The sequence below is a fragment of the Pangasianodon hypophthalmus genome, chromosome 23 (genome assembly GCF_027358585.1).
Source record: "Pangasianodon hypophthalmus isolate fPanHyp1 chromosome 23, fPanHyp1.pri, whole genome shotgun sequence".
Taxonomy (NCBI): Eukaryota; Metazoa; Chordata; class Actinopteri; order Siluriformes; family Pangasiidae; genus Pangasianodon; species Pangasianodon hypophthalmus.
Window position 1 is genome coordinate 13192091 of NC_069732.1, and position 21077 is coordinate 13213167.

Consider the following 21077-nt stretch of genomic DNA (forward strand, 5'->3'; position numbering starts at 1 on the left):
CCTCCCATCTCCCAAAATCATGGTGAGTTGATGACTTTAAATTGCACTATACATTTGAATAAGTGTGCATGTGTTGCCTTGCAATGGACTGGTGTCCCATTCACGGTGTATTCTTGCCTTGTGCCCTGTGTTTTTCAGGATAGGCACCAAATTCACAGTGACTCTGACCAGGATGAAGCGGTTCCTGAAGATCAGCGAATGAATAAATAAATGAAAAGACAGAATGTCTTTCACTGGTGCAGTTGTCTACAAACATATTAGCATTACACCACTGTTAACATCCCATTTACACAATTTCCCCTTACAACTAATGCAGTCAATCATCTAGGACACATTTGGTGTGTGATGATTTCAGCCTGCCTTTTGCATGACGCTAATTGGTCATAATCCTGTTAGCGTATTAGCCTTGTACCTCCAAGGCAAAACCGAATCCAGATTATGCTCACCAAACATTTCTAGGCTGCTTGACTTCATTTGAAAGATTTTTTTTAAATTGGATTTTTTCCCAAAACCACCTTCTAAATATTGGACCAACAAAAATGTACTGTCTGTTTTGTTATGCTTAGAGTTGAATAGAACATGGCTGTAAGCTCACACTTCTGGATGCATTCGTAATATAATAAAACATCTATGACGGAGACCTCTGTCATCTTACTCTTTGATGCATAGAAGTCATCACTGGTGCCCTTACATTGTCCTTTGCTCCTAACTACTATGTGTTAAAGTATTTTGCATAAATCAGTGCTTTGTGTAATGAATGGAAAAGGCTATTCCAATCACATTACCTTTCATGTGAGGGGATCTGGAGTTCGAGTTCCTGTATCCCCCACCTGACAACTGAATAGCTTACTTTTAATTGGAAATGATCACAACTCTCTTGTGAGCTTTACTGCGGAAGGCTTTGGCGCGCATCCATTCTTATATGGCACCCAGAATGAGACATCCATCAAATCTCAAGACAGGAGATACTTGCTCTCCAGCAGGCAGAAAGGAAAGTGACCTTCAGCAACAAGGAAAGGGAAACTTCCTTCTCATATTCTCCACTACGGCTGTTGGTTAAATGTCATTGCAGTTTGTACATTGTAGAGGGCCTGACCCATCTCAGAGGAGAACTATGATATACAATATTATATTATACAACATTCACATGATCTGATCCAAAAAATACTTTTAGTTAATGTTAATGCAGGTGGGGTTTCAGTCATCACCTCATTTCCGACCGTGTTTTTAATATATTGCAATCATTTGCAATAAAATCACAATATTATATTTAATCCCTAATGTGCAGCTTTACTCTGTACCTCTCTCCTTTCTTGTCTCTGTAGTTTTATGTTCTGCTCTTCTTGCCACACAGTCTCTCAGATCACCTTCTTGCCTTTGTGGACTGCTTCCTCCATCAGTGCTCGATAGGTCTTTTATCCCTTACAGGAATGTCTTCTTTCACATCTCTCACTCTGAAGCCTTTGTCTGAAGTTCAGATGAGACACTCTACCCGGCTGCTGGTGATCTCATCAGCACTTTGGCACAGACAGATACGCTGAGGGAACATGGCCGAGACATCTGCTTTCGCTCTCTTTGTGGGTCCATGTGTACATTTGCATTCTATATAAGCAGTGAATGGGAAATGGATATAGCAGTTTGGAGTCTGTTGATGATAATCAAGAGATCAAATATGGCAAATAAGTCATCTGTCACTGCTTGTTAGAGAAGAAATGTGAATTAAGTTGGTTGGAGTTGTAAAGTATAAAAAAAGTCCCCCCACTAAATTTCCCAGTCTTGCAAAGCATGTGATCAGTTAGTGAAGAATAAACCACATGCTGTTATAGGAACTTAATCGACTTCTCTTGATTGTGTCGTTGATTATTTTCCTATAACATCAGGTGTTTTTATTTCTCCTTAACCCAGGGTTTGTAAGACAGGGTCATTTTTTAAACAGCTATAAACAGCTATAAACAATCATTTCCCTCAATAGTCTTTCTCTTTTTTCTCTGTCTTGTGATTAATAAGACAAATAGTGCAACTTCCTGAAGATGTTCCCATGTTGTAAAGCTTAAATTGACAACTGTTAGTAAGCACTGACACTGGAGACTTCTTCCAAAAATGTTAGACAAACATCTCCTCACAGAAAACTTCCCCATATCAACAATTACCTCATTAAAAAATTGCTTATTTGGTGCATCTGCAGCACAAGTGTCCGTGTAAACTGTGACTACAGAAATGATAACATCAGATATCAGAATGAGCACATTAGACATATAAACCTGCAATTTGCCTTATAGGCAGCACTACTGTCAGAGGCGTGCTGTTTTAGAAAATGAATCAACAACTTCTGACCAATCAGATTCGAGAACTCAGTAGCACTGTCTTATAAAAACAGATATCACCATATGTTCTAGCAAATCCACCTTCTGCCCAGGGCTGTTTATATAGAACCTGTTTCAACCTGTTCCAGCCATTTAGTCACCTCCGACTGAACGCACACACACACACACACACACACACATATATATGTATATGTGTGTGTGTGTGTGTGTACAGTATACCGTAACACCATGAACATTAATAATATCTAAAACTACAACATGGCTATATTTGCGTAACTTGATGATTTCTACATTTCTGCAGTGTCAGATCTTGAATCAGATCTATGTGAGATCTGCAGCATCGCCTCCACCACCACCTTGATCTTGTAGTAGGCTAGGAATCGGCTCCTCTCAAATGCAACATGCTCTGTTCTGTTTAGATGTGTTCTGTTAGAAATACAGCAGTGCAGAGATGAAAGGATGGACAGGACATACTGCTCCTCAGTCTCCTTGTCCAACACAAGATGTGCATGCTAACATGTACAAACAGCACAAACAGGTCAAGCTCACACCCGAGGTGCATTTGAAGTGGCGCAATTTCGTACAAAGATTAGTGACGAACTACTGAACGAAGATGAAAAATCATCATAGCTTAGATTCACCATGCGTTTGGCTTTGAATTCCAAAAAGAACTTCAGCATTTCCCCATTCCTAAGCAGGAGACGTTTCTTTTTTCATGCCACTCTCTAAAGGTGAGACCCTGTTTACTTTTCATTAGCACAAAGAGGGTTTGATTTCATACGTTGCATAACTTCATACATTGATGGAAAGCCCATTACTTTACTGCTAATAAAACCACCACTTGTTTCCTCTATCTGTCTTTCAAACGGCAGTGTGTATCAATACTCTATATGTTATCAGACGTTTCTATTAGGTCTTTCTAAATATACAGCGCTCACACAAATGTGCTTCGTCATCACTATTTCTTCCTTTGTTATTTGTTTTCCGAATGCTGCATATAGCTGAAAACTGAGAATGGCCACATTTAAAACAGTATGCACACTACATTTGCACATAATCATTTCTTTGACACAAATAAATATGGTGCATTTTAGTTTAGCCAGTTTTTGGTTAAACATTATAGAAAGGCGAAACACCTAAACTCCTTATATGTGTGTTTCCAGATATCATCAACACAGGCAACTTTAATTCTCAGCTATTGCATACAAGTCATTTTACCAACTTGGCTCTGCTCCAGAGCTTGCTGATTTGAATCCCAGTCCATGTGTAGCTCTCTGCGCATACACTGCTTCCATTTGGTCATTTATGAGCTCAGCAAAAAACCTATCACATGACTGATGGATCAATCCAAGCTGTCACAGGTGGAGCCAGGGATACAATTTATTGCTGCAGGCCCTGCCAGAGTAATTAAGGCTGAGTCAAAGGGAAATGAGAAAGGCCGAACCAGCAGGGAATCTTAGAGCTTCTTATTTCTGCTCTCAGTGCATCCGATTGAGACGGAACATGTCAGTCAAACAATCACATTCTGACATCAGAGCAATGCTAAAATTAAACTGTAAGTTGTTTCTTTTTGATCATTATGCCATTTACAGGGAACTCGTGTGCTGCAGAGAATGCGGCATAGAAAAAATCAGTAGTGTGACTAAACAATCCAGTGACATGTCAATAATTAATATTAAATAGACCCTTTCGATCTTGAATGTCGCAGCTGAGTCTGTGCTACTAAAACCAGGCGCATGCACATCATCAGAAGAGGACAAGGAACACACATTACAAAAGGAATTAGCCTTTTTTTAATCTTACATTGCATTGAAAATTTACATAATAGATTCATACATTTTACAAATAATTTTCCCATAAAAATATATTTCTTTACAAAAAACTTTTTTTTTTTTTTTAAATTTTCCACTTTTTTAATATCTATTCTTAATGCATTAACATAGAGGGAGTCCCCATCTGTACTGCAAATATTCATCTTCTTGATTGGAAAGAGTCTGTTCCTTGATTGTATGGGTGTCTTTTTTTATTGCAGTCTGTTACAGAAAAGAAAGGGGGCCGATCGGCTCATGGTGAGAGGGGTCAATACCTCTTGAGCAGGAGTTCAGGGGCAGGACGAAGTATGTCCAAATATTTTTGGATACCCAAATTTCAGTTTGTAGAAAATAGACTGACAGACGAAAGACAAAACAATGAGAAGAAGGGAAAGCAGCAGACCTGGCTCATGTGTTTTTCTTTTGGTAGGCACTGTGTAAAAACCAGCCATGTTAGAAAATACACCAATTTATTAAGCTACAATGGAAAGAAGCTCTGGAAGTGTACAGTGTATGAGGTGCAATGCTGCAGAATCCCTGTGCCTGATGCTGAGCAATAAAAACGGATGCTCCAAAGAGCACAGATTGATTTGTTAGACTTGGGGACTTTTGGACAGTCATGTCAGAATCAGCTCCCTGAAGTCTGCAGCTTTCTGAACAGCTTATTTGAATATAACGCTGAAATCTTTCGAGTCACTAGTATGGCCTGTTGTTCGGGGAGAATGTGATGAGAGGTACAGTACATTAGAAGGCACTGGAATGAATCTCACAGCTTGAGGGCCTGGAAGCACGGAACTGAGGTAGTCTGACCCTGCTGCAATTACGTCAAGCGAGAGTTTAACATGAAAACTATGGCACTGAGAAAAAAAAACCTCCTACACTCAAATTGGGCTACAATGCAGCAGTTCTGTCTCTACACTGATAAGGAGAACTATTATCAGAAATCATGACATCACTGTTTGAATAATGACAAACAAGTTATGTATTTATTATAAAATGTATTTAAACCAGATCTGAGTAAGCTGAGGTGAATTAAAAAATTGATTATCCACCGAAGCCATAATGTCATCAGGTTGCCCTTAATGAATATTTATGTCGTGTCAATGTCAGACTGAATCGGAACAGTGCTCCTCGGCCCATATGGACTTGATAAACATGTCACACTGCTGCCACATTACATATTTAACACATGCATGCTAATTAATGAAGTAATCTGAATTGTATAAAAATCTAGGTACAAATGCCAAGTGCATTTCATTTTATACAAATTTAATACCAACAACTGCAATCATACAAATGAAAGGATGTAAATGAGCAAATGATCCAACTCTAGATATATTTAGCTGAAACGTGATGGAGCACAATGACACTTTCCCATTGAAAGAACAATCAGGACAAGAAACACATAACGTCATCTGCAGACTTCAGGTCCAAAATGCCGACATCTGTCTGAGAGGTCATAGTGTTGTGAACCAACACAGAAAACTGAACTGAGAAACAAGAGCAGTTTGGAAAAAAAAAAAGGAGGAGGTAAAGAAAAGCAAGCGCTCCACAGTTAAAATGTCAGCCTTTGACACATTTGCTTTCTCATTGTAACACATCACAGCCCACCTCAACATCCAAACAAAGACACAAATGTACACAGTGAGAACTAAAAGCTAAGGGGAATGTTCATTAAACAATTGAGAAAAAAAATTATCACCAAAGAATTAACCAACGAATATTTATTTCCTTCAATACAAACAGCACACTTTATAATTTCTTCATGAACTCTCAGTAATTGCTGCCAACCTTCAGTGTCTCCCATGTGGTACATAGCACAAAAATATAGATGGTGGCTGATCCTTGTATATACGCAATTGGATTTACAGATCCCTTTTCCTTAAAAAAAGACCCAGTTGAGTGTGAAGAAGCACTCACAGAGTGCAAACGGAATAGCCGTAGAACTCTCCACACTTTCTGCTGTGAAGACTGAAGATTTTTTTAGGTTTTTAAGGGGCAGACTAGAAAAAAAACATTTAATTGGTATACCCATCATTATATTCCATGTCCTCTGAAGATGCACATGGTCAAATCACAGTTCCTGAAGAGTGTGCTTTAAATATCACAGGAAAGGTAACAGTGCATCCGCTGGACGTTCTCTGCCAGTCTCAGTGAAATTCATCCCTGCCTGGGACACCATTATATCCAGTGGGTTTGTTAAAAAAAAAAAAAAGACAGAAGCTTGAAAAAAAAACCCAAAAACAAAAAAAACCCAAAAAACCCCCAACATTGTTATTGTGTCCGGTGGTCCTCATTATACCATTGTGCAGACTGTGTTTAGATTGGGGTCGAAACGGACGGCTTTGCCCTCCACTGACTTTGCGTTGGTGTTATACATGGGGTTCTCGAAGGCAGCCTGCCCGTTGTTGTTCTCGTGCACTGAGCAACCTGTGTACTGGGTTTTAGGGGTAGTCCTTTTAAAAGACAATAAAAGATGCAGACATGAGAATTAATGGCAGACAATACAAAGCTTTAGTAGAAAACTGATCATTAAACATGTGCACTAAATCTGTCAGTTATATGTAAACACTGATGAGAGGGCTGCACACTGAACTGTTACCACTCATAACTGAAGAGCATTCTTCGTCAGTTGCTGTGCGGTACAGTCTTACACTCTCAGCTACTTCTGAAATTACTGTGTTCTGTTATATGGACAATATTCATCTGGTCTTCCAGTGTTTTGTTTTTTGATCATCTTTCCACTAATAGACCTCTTTGGGATGTCGGGATAAAAAGACCATCTGCAAGTTGCACCTAACAGTAGAAATGTTTCCTGCTTACAGTGGTAATTTTGTGGATGACTGTAAATGCAATTTCTCTGCACACTTACCTCTGTTTGTAGAGGTAAAATCCAAAGCCTGCAAAAATCAGGGCGAAAAAAGGCACAAGGATTGCTATGGCCACAGAGCTACTGTTTGTACCATGCGGTGGATTTGACAAGTTATTACTTTCCGACATGTTCAAACCTGTGGGAGGCGAAAATAGAAAAATAGGATCAAAATCAAATCGCTCATAGCTTTCCTCACACAATAAAACACAGAACAAAACTTTGCCAGTAAGCTGAGGGATGAGGAGGGAGGCATTGTTCTGTTGTTGTTGAGAGTAACTCTTTTCTCCAAACAGCAACTTTGCAACGAGAGGAGAAAAGCTTTGCATTCTCTAGTGCTCTGACCTAATTATTATGAACCTTAAGGGTGTTTAGCTCTCAGAGCTGCACAAAGACCACACAGGCAACTTTAGGTTTTGATTTTCTTGCATGTATTTTAATGCATACTAACCTTAATATAGGGCAGGGGTATGTAACTAAAATTTGTGAAGGTCCAGGTAAATTCCTTCCTTACTAAGATCCAGATAAGCAACTAACATGACTGAATATATTGTTTAATGTTTAACTAATAAAGATGATAGAGATTAGTTTGTGGCTAGAAATAAGATAGTTTAAAGTAATTATGTTTTGTTTCATAGTGGCAATTCATGTTACCACTTTCAACTAACCCCATCATGGACTCATGGAACTGGGAATAAACGTATAGTTCTGTGTCTCTGTCATCTTTAAACATTCTCTTTTCATTGTTGACTTTTTAAAAAAAAAAAATATATATAAACCATGTCATCAGTGCTGTCAACAGACCAGAATGGGTAAACAAAATGAAAAAGCTATAAAAATCTGTGAAAACACTTCCTTTTCTGACCTCTTGTTTTAGCCCTGTAGCTAGTCTCTGGTCTGATGAGCTGCATTCAGCTAAATAATTTACATAAATGCATGTGACTAGATAAACCACAACAGAGGTTCTGGTACAGAATCCGAGCAGATTAATGTTCACAAAACTATAATCGCTTCACTACAGCCAGTTTTTTTTTCATACACTGTATGGCTCTGCTACGATATATTTGATAACTACTCGGTCCGCTGAAGTACTAATGAACAGTAAAGAAATAGTAATGTATATAAAGAGTACATTTCTAAATGTTCTCACTAGAGCGTTGCAGGGTGCAAATGGCAGAATTGTGACTAAGTAACCAAAACATATTATAACATTCATCAATTCGATCATATTAAAGCTTTTTTTTTTTTAAAGCAGTTATTAAAACAATGCTAATTAACCTGAAGCACCTCTCAGCCACAACACTCAGAGAACCGAGTGATCATCTCTTCAACAAGTGTTCAGAGTGCACACTGAATTTATAAATGGTGAGAGTGCAGACAAGCACTCGAAAAGCAAGGATTTGGGATTGAGAAGTTGCCATGTTAATAATAATGGATATGCAGAATAAAGTACCAATATATAACATAATCCATCCATTTTCTGTACCATTTATCCTACACAGGGTTGTGGCGAGCCTGGAGCCTATCCCAGGAGACCTGGGGCACAAGGTGGGCGACACCCTGGACAGGGTGCCAACCCATCGCAGGGCACAATCACACACACTACAGACAATTTAGAGATGCCAATCAGCCTATAACACATGTTGTTGGACTGGGGGAGGAAACTGGAGTACCTGGAGGAAACTCTCTAAGCACGGGGAAAACATGCAAACTCGGCGCACACAGGACAGAAGTGGGAATCGAGGCAAACGTGCTAACCACTAAGCCACCGTACCCCCTTATATAACATAAAATTAAAGATAATAATAAGAGAATTATGCAAAAAATAATGCAAAAAATATAAACATGATACATTACCCAGCCTTTGTAGGCCAAACTGGCCATAGTCTTTACCCTGTATAAAGCCTTGAAAGACATAAGTGGTACCGTCGGGTTCTGGAGATACCTGCGTGCAGGTTGGAAAAAGATGTTTCTGTCAAAAATGGGATCTCCAGCTAAGTGGTCCACAATTTGTTTTAATTAATGACAGTAATTGACCAATTTGACAATGAAATTTTACTTAAATATCAGACAAAATCTTACAATAATACATTTATGGTCAAAAACACAGATGCAGTTTCCAATATGTAATGATTGTCAATGCTGAGCTCTTACAAAACCATCCAGTGACCACTGTTCCTCCTTCATCCTGGTTAGTGTGGTGGTAGAGGACGCTTGCACGTCATATACGAGCAGCATCAACCTCGCTTCCTGGCTCTTGTAGACGCCTGTGTTCAGAGGCAGAGAAGAATCAGCCATCTAAACGCTGCCAAACACTGCAGCTGCAGTTCCATTACCACATCTGGCTGCTTCTCCCGTGGCAGGTACTATTCACTCTGTTATCAACCCACTATAGCAATAAAAGCCATACTGCAAACATCAAACTGACTCACATGCACCTGCTTAATAGTGCTCCTTATATCCACTGCAATAATAAAGTCCATTGCTTCTCTGATGACAACTGAGTTAATGCTACTCTCTTATATTACATTCTCTGGAATTAACCACAGTATGACTATTTTGATTCTGTAGACTTCTCATGTATTTACTGGTAACAGGGTGGTCAGTTCCAAGTCCAAATGGCTGTGATTCATTAAAGAATGCAAAGGATGTCAGAGTTGGTTATGTGACGACGGTCCCAGAGATGGAAATCGAAAAGGTGGGAGAGACAAATTAAGTTTAATGATGGTGGAAAATGTCAAAGTTCTCTCAAACAGTATGAATATTTCATTGAAGCACAGCAGAGGAGTAGGTTTAACTTTTGAACTGAGGCATTTAAATAGGGTCATTAAGGGGAACGAAAACATGCCATGCTGTAAAACAGATAAATCCAACTAACAGAATTCTGTACAGTCATGCTGCGCTAAAACCAGTGGGCTGATTTTCAGTTCTTATGGCTTGTTAAACAGTCAGATATTATTATATCTTGTTACATATCTTATTATATCATGTTAATGACTGACAACTGTGTATAGTTTAACTATTTTATAATTATAATTGTAGTCTAAAACATCTGAATACCACTCTACAGTCAACTCCATAATTACTGGTACCCCATATTAAATGAGCAAAATTGAATATATATATCAGCAAAACATTTGTTGCTAAATTATCGACATACTCACTATGTGATGAAGCCTTTCTTTGTAGAGAATAAGAGCACTGAGACATGCATGTCTAATGAGGCTGGAGAACACTTGTAGAGAAATTTTGAACTGTTTTAGAATTTTGAATGATGCTCTTAACTGTACTTTGAACTGCTTATGCATTTTTATATCCATTTCCCCTTGTTGGTAAGCAACCAACATTATCTTTTCTATTGAAAGCTCTTTGGTCTTCCCCATGGTGATAGATGACAAAGAGAATTTTATATATGGGGGAACCAGAGTTTATACTCCAGAGCAGTAAGTAGTCAAGGGCAAATGTAGACTGTTCATGGAGACTGAAAGCAATTTAAAAAATGTATTTTTTTCAAGGATAAAAATTTGTTTGCTTTTTGCTTTATCATTCATTAGGGGTGTCAATAATTTGGCCACACATGTTTCTGAGAACAAATGCTATTATTTAAAAAAAGGGGGTATATGTTCAAGAATAACTGCTCTTTCTCCAGTTGCTTGAATGGAAAATTTGAATCACTGTATGCAATGTTTCATTTATACACACATTCTCTTGCGGGGTGCCAATAATTCTATAGTTCCATCTATATCCTATTTGTTTCCTGAAAGATCTCTATTCATATTCAGAAATGACATCTCTTCAACACACATTTGATTTGACAGATAAACCAACCTGAAAGCAGCAGCTCCATGTTGCTACTAGTTAACGTGACGTTAACTCTACCCGTGGTTGTATTAAAGCTTGTGATACTCAGAGTCATTGGTTGCTTTCTTCCCTTGTAGTTATATGAGCCCTTCCATATGTAGTTTGGAGCAAATACATCATCTGGGACTGAGAGAACAAACAACCAAGGAGAGAGGATTATTCATTAAGCTTTAACAAAAATAAAGCACTTAATGCAGCTGTGCATACAAACAGAACAAGTCACGATCTAAAGCAAATAAAGCCTCGGAGGAAGAACATGATTACTCTAGTCGTTTAAATAAATATCTCTATATTGTATAAAAGCTTAATAATCCACAAACTGGCTTCAAAGCTAAATTTTGAAAAAATGTGCCCCAAAACACACACAAAACTGGCCTTTCCCTAAGGCACAGTGAATACATAAAGAATCTTTAATACTGAAAGCCAATATCCATACATGCACAATCAAAACAGTGTTTTTGAACACTATATTTTAGCATTTTTATTTAAATGACCCCATTTTAAATCAAATTTCACAACCTAACCAAGGAATAGGTATAAGTGAATCAAGAGTTTTTTATTATTATTATTAAATGCCTAGTGAATTGAGAGATGCTAGAAATGACTATGTTATTGGAACAATCTAGATCTCTAATCTAATTGGAAAATGCCAAAACTTTTATCACTTTAATCACTGTTTTTAAAAAAATCACTTTATCACATATCACAAAGGCATGGCAGCCTGGGAAATCTCTTCACACAGTGTTTTTTTTTTTTTTTTTTACATTGTCTACTACGTGAAGTTTTGAGAATTATAGGCTTGCATGTAACTCAACCAGAAGTAATTTTTTTATTGAAAGGGAAAAAATTGCATGTAAAGATATTTTGACAGCCAGTATCTGATTAAAAACTGAATCGATTATGCTTATGTCCATTTCGCCACGGCATGTAGCTATCCAACAACTGGATCAAAGCATGACATTTATTTACTGTGTAAGAAAATATCACACTTAGCTAACAGGGGTTTAGACAACTTTAAGCAGACTGACTTTTAAAAAAAAATATATATATATATATATATTTTTATACCACCGTGTTTGTTACTCCTGGATCCTTACTCAAGATCTTTGCAGGAAAAAAGCCTAGGCAAAAAGATCTAGGCTTCCTTGTTTACTTGCTACACTGTATGATTTTATTTGGTCTGTGGAAATAATATTGATCAAACTGTGATAAAACATAAAAAACTGTAGGTGTTAAAATTTCTTGACCCCCCTGTAAATCCATACTGGGTAGAATTAGAGCACTCAGCACTCAAACTACTCAAAAAGAGTGCTAAATTAGAATCCTCCTTTTAATAACACCTTATTCATTAACACATAAATCAAAAAGGATGGTTGATTATCTCTCACACCATATAAATGGGCCCTGATCCCAGAACACTTGAGAACAGCTGCATCATACATGCCAAAACTTTGCAAATGATCAGCTGCATGTTTTTCTTTCTTTTATTTTTTCAGAGTTGGCTCACAGAGCACAAAAGTGTTAGATCCTTGCTGTGCCTGATGAAGGTCAGGCAAAAAAAAGGAGGAGGATTATCACACAGCTCCAGAAGAGTTTGTGAGTGGCCCGACTGCCGGGCCACTTTAGTATCAAACTGAGTGGAACCACTGTCCTACTTATTAGCTGCTTCTTCCTCAAGAGGACTTCTTTCTAGAATACATCAAGGACAGCTAAGAGTTTGAGCTACTGGTGCGCTGGACAGATGAAGCACTGCAACATTAAGCTGTTACTTTACTGTTCAATGTGAGCAGGCTTAAATCTGTAGCCTTTGAAATGTAATACTGCACAAAATGTCTTTTATCTCACTTTATTATATACTTACCATTTAGCTTGGGACTTGGCGTACCAGGGACTGGCTTAACAGGCTTCTCTGATAGCTTGGAGCCAGCTAGAATGTTCATAAATAACTGTATTAGTAGAGCATTCATTTTTTTATGTTTTATATCAAAATGCACATACCCAGATAGTAGTGGTATAGTACTGGCAGTGCTCCTAGAATCCCGTGGGCAGTAGCATCTAGAAAAGGCTAGTCTCCTATCTCTCTGTCTTACAAAATAAAAACTTATCACAGAACCACAGAAGCCATGGAGGGTGACACTGCCAGTACATCAAGCACTACTACAAACATGCAAAAACTTTCTTCAGTGTGTGACAGAAGCATACAAAGACCAGGAGAAAAGGGTGATTAAAATAAATGGACCTAGCGCAGAACTGGGCGGGACACCGTGAACTGAATCTTTTATTTTGGCTGCCTTTCACATCTGTTTGTGTGCAGTAATTATGAGGAAACCTGCAGTGTGCAGCTGTGTGCCCACACAGCAGTACAGGCAGGGTGCCATGGAGGCGCTGGGAGAAAATCACAGCACGCTGCAGCCACCATTCTTATCACACCTCTTTTTCTTTCCCCACACATAATACAAATGTTTACTTTAATGGCCGGAGCATGTGCGAGGGCAAATGTCTCTAACTGCCTGTGCAATGTCTGTAAACTGATTACTGGAGGATCAAAAGGGCCTCAACCAATCACTGGTAGATGTGTGTATCTGAGTAAAAGCCGGTTTGCATAATGTGTGCAGCGAGCGACTGCAATTCATTTAGACCTTTCTTTTATCCAAATAAAAATATCATTAGAACCAGATTTAGCAGATGACCTTTTAACAAGATTGTTTCATTTTCCTTGTAAAGAAAGTCCAAACCTTTTAAAGACTTTTTAAGAGAAGGGAAAGCATGAAATGTGATATGTATTGGAAAGACTGCATCAGTGCAGAAAATGTGTTTAACGAAGACAGATTTTGAACCTCGTCTTGACAGAACATCTACATTTTCCAAAATGATTCCACAAGCCTGAACAAGAATCCTGTATTCTGGAAGGATTTAGAATCCTTCTCTGAGGTGTCACTCAGAAGAGGATGGGCTCCCTTTTGAGTCTGGTTCCTCTTAAGCTTTTTTCTTCATGTAGTCTCAGGGAGTTTTTCCTTGCTGCTGCCTCTGGCTTGCTCATCAAGGATCTAAATCTACATGCAGATTTCTGTAAAGCTGCTTTGTGACAATGTCTATTGCTAAAAGCACTACACAAATGAATAGTTGGTGTTCCTCTTTTGGCTGCTTCCGTTAGGGGTTGCCACCGCGGATACTTGGTCTGCGTATTTGATTTCGCACAGTTTTTACGACAGATACCCCTCCTGACGCAACCCTCCCCAATTTTATCCGGGCTTGGAACTAGCACTGAGAGCACACTGTTGCAATCAAACCCAGTGGCTGGGGTTGGTTTCCTGGCTGGGAATCGAACCCGGGCCGCAGTGGTAAGAGCACTGTGGACTAATCACTAGACCTCCAGGGAACCACACAAGTGAATAGTACTTTTATTTAAAAAAAAAAGTATTGAGATATTATACCTCTACACATAGGCATCTTCCCTGTCCATGTGCCATCAGACCTGCAGACTCGATGCTCTGAACCTCCAGACATGAAGAAACCGCTCTGGCAGGTGTAGATGAGAGTGTAGCCGTAGCCAGGTAGGTCCATCCCCACCACCTCCACATGGGGTGGGCTCTCTGGCTGCTTACAACTATGGGCTGAAGGAACAAAGAAGGAAAGAAAAACACAAAGAAATAAAAAGGTATATATAAAGAAAGACAAACAGTGAGAAACAAACACCAGCCCCGTTCTTCATTTCCAGTCCAGGTGATGCACTATTGCAATATCCCATCTCCTCCCTCAGTACCTCTTAAAACAACAAAGATCATTGCCAGTCATCTTTCTTTCCCTATCTCAGTCCATCTCCCATCACTTTGGCTGTAGAAGTTGCTGACAGTGTGGCAGCCACTGATGTATACTGGCAGGCTGCACAGGAAAGAAGCACACCTTTATTGGCAGATCAAGCACCAGCCAACGCTCAGTCACTCAGCGTAGGAGCTCCAGCACTACTCCACTATGATCAAAAGTAACCCAGATTTGCCTTAACACTTTGATAATCTTTATTGATGAAAATACCAGTGGTGCTGAATATGGCTGTGAAATAAACACCTAATTACTCTCAGTAACTTGACGGTAATTTATTCAAACATTTCTTACAGCCACATTCAATTATGCAATGATGAGAACCCTTAGCAGGGTTAAAAAGGTGCTATAAAACTAAAAATTGTTTTGGAAATGTTTTACTATTGTTCCTCCCAAAGGGTAGCCATTTACTAATAGGGTTAAAAGAAGGAGGGGAGCAAACATGATTATGAGATATGACTTGTTTTGTACGTAGTCAGCTGCACTGGGTAAGCAAAATTACAGTGTGTGAGTTTAAAAATAAATTGTGATTATTCTAAAACACAAAAATGGCATGATTACTCAGAAATATACAAAGGCTATTTAATCACAGGACAAGTTAATCACATACAATTAAAGTGCTGCAAACTTGGTTTTCCCCTACAGCTATCCCATTGCTCAATCTCCTAATTTTGCAAAACAATGACAGTGCACTGGGGGAGTCACATATGAAACAAAATGTAATTAGCTTCTGAAATGGTTGGGCTGAATGGCAATCTGTCTTATGAAATTGGGAGGCAGCTGTTTCCTTTCTCCAACACAGTCACTCCAAGCTGTTTTAATGCTGCTCATTTTGGAGCTTGTACTCATGAGGAGTTCTGAGTGGAGGCTTTCTCTTTCTGCAAGGTCACAGCTCGGCCATCTGACCACATTTTGTGGCATTTGATGACAGAACAGTATGCTAATCTTGATCTTTTCATTACAACCACTGTAATTAGGATTAATTTTAATAGAGGTCTTTATATGGCCAGAATCACTGTACAGTAACCTTAAAGACAAATTATTTGGAAAGTATTCAGAATTCAAGGACATAAATATTCCCCTGCAGTCATGCTGTCTAATTCAGACCTTGACCAGCGGCCATTGAGACGTACCAAAATCCTGTCACGAGAACTGACCGTGTAAGTCAGCTATTCCTAGACTACTTTACAGACTGCAAAAAATGCATACCAAGCAAATAATGTTCTTTATTTATTCCATTTATTGCTATGGCTTAATAAGCTATAAGCTTTTTAAATTCAATTATAAGTACAGAGTAAGGACTATATTATCCTGAAAGCCTGAGTTTAAAGAACAGACTTCTTACATAACCCAGGACACCCACTGTGGTCTCAAAACGCAGAAAATTTTTCAACTCAATTTCCAGTTTCAGCTTCTGTGAGTACCAGGGAACAAAATATAATGATGCTTTTTACTCTGCAGAAGCCAAGCCCTTTTTTAATGGAGGATAAATGACTAACTCTTATGTAAAACCCTGCTGCTGGAGAAACAGGAGCTGACAATCATAGAACACAAATAACACATAAACCCGTTGAGACACTTTCTTCTGAGGTTGTGGAACTTGTCTCACCTTTCCACCTATTTTTTATTTTAGTAGCCTTGCAACATACGTATACAATTTCAAAACATATTTACAAGCCCCATGTAAATGTTAATCAGGGGAACGTACGGATGCACTCTGGCTGGGTGCCGCTCCAGGTGAGATCAGCCTGGCACAGTCGAGTGGTGGAGCCCTGAAGCAAGTGTCCTGGCTGGCACTGGAAGGCCACCATGCTTCCAACCTGCAGCATGAAAGCAACATCACACATTCGATGAGCAGAAGTCATTCAAATACAAGTCTCAAAAAGAAGCTTTGAAAGAAGCACTTTAGGATATTTTAGTTGTACTCCTTGGATGTATGTGTACTCTGGATGACAGTCTTTTAGAGAAAGATACTACAAATGATGGGGTCTACAAAGTGGAAAGCGCTTTAACTGATGAGGAGAGCTGAACTCGAACACTTTTCTATCATTTCTGACTCCACCTGCCATCATTTTCTTGCAGTTTTGGAGAATCAGTAGGTTTGTTCTTTTTTTGGCTGCTCCCATTAGGGGTCGCCACAGCGGATCATCCGTCTCCATTATGGAAATCCGGTTTATCATCCGCATATTTGAATTGGCACAGGTTTTGCGCCGGATGCCCTTCCTGACACAACCCTCCCATTTTATCCGTGTTTGGGATCGGCACTGAGAGTGCACTAGCTTGTGCAACCCACGATGCTGAGATTAAGAGTATCAAGCTCTACCGAATTAGCTAGCCAGGTGCTAGGTTTGTTCTGGTAAATAACATTTATTTATCTACTGCTTATTTATTCTGGGGTCAACTACTGCAGGCACATAGTAATGCAAAGAGGTTTCAGCTCCAGTACTATAAGATGAGTGATAAATTCATTAGCTAGCCCACCTGGTAAGTGAAAGCTCCAGAGTGCTTGCCCAGACCTTTGTTTTGGTTGCCTGGAAACCTAATTTACCAGGCTAAAACGTAGTAGCTAACGTAATGTAATAACATATAACAACTAGTTGGCTAGCTGTATATGAACAAGTATATGAATTTCTGGAGGAGGGAACTTTGTAGCCACAGCCCTTATCCTCTTAAGCTTTTAGTATAGCCTAGCACATCATGTTTGAGATCTTGACATTGGCAAATTGGCATTTTGGCTATGAGCTATGATGCTCTCTCCTTCCATTGCAAGTAAAAAGATTATTTGACTCTGGCTTGCATCTTTATTTTCTCTTGATATATTTAACCATGAGGTTAATAAATGTATGTTGTGCTAGTGGGAAACTTATCAGACAGTTTTGCGCTACACTTAATTTTGCTCAATACCTGCCTGTTCCTGATTCTGAAAAGGTCGTATTTCATCCATTAATTAATGTTAATTATTCCACCTAGTACAAATCGTTCTACCTTCAGCCAGATCACTATGTAGTCGATATATGTAGTGGCTGCAGGTTGTACGATTCAGAAGATCATGCTATAATTAGAGCATTGTGAGGAGTATATGAGGCAATACCATGAAGAATCTCATGTTTAAACACACGCATTAAATTAAAAATCATCAGGACAGAAGTTTTTTTCAGGTTGTTAAACCTACTTAATACAACCAAAAAACACAAAATCTGTTTGTCTCAGGCACACAGGTTAGTGACTTGTCCACCCCTGGTATATCCCAACCACTGAGCTCCATGTAAAACACCTTTACACGATGTGATCGTTTATGTTGCTCCTTCCTGATGTGCTCATGGAGCGCATACTGCAGCTCTGATATTAACTAGACTGACAGATTCGGGTGAGTGAAATATTAACATGTGTCAGAGTGACACATGGGCTCAGCACATTAATTGATTAACACGTTCTTCCTGGCGATGAACCTGGCTGATGTGCCATAGGCACTGCCGCTTATCTGAAGGGTACAATATCTCCTGCACTCCAATATCATTACGCGCCGTCTAGTGAAAGGGCGTCAGTAGATCCAGTGAAATGATTTATGAGGCAGGAAAGCCTGATATTTCGCTGTCCTCTGAAGCCTCACCATGCCTTGGCCCCCGCATTACATTAAGGGGTTGAATTCTTAATGCTGGTGTATCTCAGGGAAAAATGCTTGTCTTCATACACAGTCTCTCTCATTTCCTCTGCTTTTCATTACGATTTTTTTTTCCAGTTAAAATATTCTGTTTATTTGCAGTTCCTTCTGTCCCACACTCTGTTTTTTTTATTTTTATTAAAAAAAGACTGTCAGACAGAAGGAACGTCAAATAAACAAATTATTCACCAAGCTCATCTGCATTAGTGAGTACTTGAACTGAAAGTATTGGCAAGAGAAACTGGAAACACTGAAAGTCCCATTTCTGAGACGAGCGCTCCACTTTTTTCAGATGTTGTTACATTTGTCTTATTTAAGGGCATTTATCTTTCTTTTTTCACTTAATAGTGGCCCAGTTTATTAGTAAACATAAACATTTTCCCAGGTCTGGCAGCAAATCCATTTCTCTGCTCATTAAGGACATGAAATGAAGTAAGGCTTGTGTGTGTCCTGCTGTGCTTGCACTGTAAGACACCCAGCCACCAAACACACGCACACACAAAGCCTTGTGACTGTGGGTCATGTTACAAAGACTTGACCGCAGATCAGGTGCAAATAAATTGCGATAATCATGTTCAAACAAGCCTCATGCCCAGAAAACTAATCAAGGCTACAGGGTTCACTTTAATCACATGCAGTGAGCGCAAGCAGATCTGTAGGAGCCGTTTCAATGCTGCAGGTTTTACCTTGAAGCCAAAGGTCCTGTTCATAGAGCCGGAGCGAGGTGTCCCTGGATTCTCACAGGTGGTGCGGGTTGGTTCTGGGAACAAAGAAAGAAAGTAAGATAAGGAAAGTGAGAGAGAGAGAGAGAAAGAGAGAGAGAAAAGGCAACACAGAAATTGAGAAAACAAATATACAGGACGAGAGAGAGAAAATAAAAGAGAGAGAGAGAGAAATCAAAATTCCATAACTCACTTCTCCTACCCCCTCCCTTTGAGCTCAAGATACAGCAGACATATCATTGCTGCATAACGAGAGATAGTACTCATAAACATGCAGCACCGCTCCCTCCCTCATGTTTTTCCTGCAGTGCTAGGGCCTGGCTTATTGTGATGGTTATGGAGACGGTGTTTAAGTGTGTGATGCAGGAACTGTGATTTTCTTTTTTTTTTTTTTTGGGAAAATGGAAAGCGAGGGGAGACCCAGCAGGGGGCAATGTTGCTGCAATGGTGGGGGGGCTCAGAGCCAGCTGCGCTGCTCAGTAATTGGGATGTGGAGCACATCCACAAGCTAACGCAGAAACCAAAGATTTAATGCAGGCGTGCAAATGCCAGGACAGCGTGGAAGCCTTACGCAACGGGACTGCTTATACCTTCTAGAAAAAAAAACCCTTTCTGATTAGAAAATCAGCACCTGTGAAAAGCATGTATAGGGAGGCAGCAATACTGGCTTTGACTGCGGCAGGGAGAGTGTTGGTTAATATCTATCTATAAAGGCGGTACGTGCAGGCCAGCACACACACCTACAGCCACACAAAACTGCACACACACACACACACACGGTGACCTACTTCTCATACTTTTCTTGATGACATGAAAGAGAGATCTGTCAGTTTAACACCAGGCTTGTATAGTGTGATGAGAAAGTAGACAGTGCGAGCATTTTTATACAGTCTGTCCAGCAACTAGAGGGGTGTGTTCTAGTTTTCTGAGTCTTTGTGCTCTTGTGCCATCATTTTTACAATAAAATTAAAAAGCCCATTCTTTGGTCAAGTGACATCACCAAATAACAATAAGTTATTATAGGATACTTTGAAGATCTCTGCAGCTCTCTGGAGACCTGATAGACTGATTAGGCATATAACTAATTAGATGCTCTGTGTGGCAACACAGCCTGTTATTGTAAGCCACTTGAGGCTATAACCAAATATTAAGCTAACTTCTAACTCAGACCCTTGTTGGCCATTCAACTCTCCTCAATAACGCTCCATCCGAGCTTGGACCAATTATTCAATTACTTACAATTACTAAAAACAATTATGGATGCATTTATTGATGTCAGGAGAATGCCATCTTTAGGGAAATATAAGCAAGTGAGTTATAATTAGATAATTGTCGTTCTTGGGGGAACAGGAAGAGCCTTTGTTAATTATGCATCATGAAATATGGCTGATGAAAGTGCCCTAAGCCTTTACACGTACATGAGAAAACACTGGCTGAATCCCAATGCGCAATAAGACACTGCCATGCATATATGACATATATACAGTAGATCGCTTTTCACAAAACTGCTCATTCAATTTGAACCTTTAGTCAGAACATTAAATCATGAATACTTACTTAATATTTATTATTATATAGGGTTTGTAATAATGGAATCAACATGTATTCATTATGTCTAAAACACTTACCTGGCATCTAAAAAGTGAACCCAGTAAAAATGATTTCCTAGCTAATAATCTTGCAAATGGAACAGTATCTCTCAGAGTATGAGTCATATTTGCTTTAAAAAAATTTTTTTTGCCTAAATAATTCATTAGAAACCCTTCTGCCTTGTACTTATTGTCATATCCTGCATTGGTGGTTGTGGAAGGGTGAATCTGTCAGCTCCTGGAGCTCTGAGGCATTTTTACTTCTCCCAGCCATGGCCCTACATTTCATATCTAAGCTCGTTTTCTCTCATCGGCCAACTGCTCCCTCCGTCTAAAAGGAATCACCTTGTTCTTCTCAACAATAACCAGATCAATAAAGCAGGGATGCTGTTTGGGGCAGCGCTGGACCTGGCCTGCTGAG

General features: G+C 39.3%; 1 protein-coding gene across 3 annotated transcripts in view; it reads right to left on the reverse strand.

Moving 5' to 3' along the window:
- Positions 1–6337: 6337 nt before the first annotated feature.
- Positions 6338–21077, reverse strand: part of csmd3b (CUB and Sushi multiple domains 3b) — a 407371-nt gene continuing 392631 nt past the window's right edge. For all 3 annotated transcript variants that reach the window (XM_053228561.1, XM_053228560.1, XM_026929912.3), the window contains exons 62-70: positions 19032–19105; positions 16393–16504; positions 14300–14479; positions 12727–12792; positions 10833–10991; positions 9159–9271; positions 8862–8949; positions 7008–7143; positions 6338–6591 (exon numbers count right to left, since the gene is read on the reverse strand). In XM_053228561.1, coding sequence (XP_053084536.1) covers positions 6432–6591; positions 7008–7143; positions 8862–8949; positions 9159–9271; positions 10833–10991; positions 12727–12792; positions 14300–14479; positions 16393–16504; positions 19032–19105 — 1088 coding nt within the window. In that variant the 3' untranslated portion in view covers positions 6338–6431. The remainder of the gene's footprint in view (positions 6592–7007; positions 7144–8861; positions 8950–9158; positions 9272–10832; positions 10992–12726; positions 12793–14299; positions 14480–16392; positions 16505–19031; positions 19106–21077) is intronic.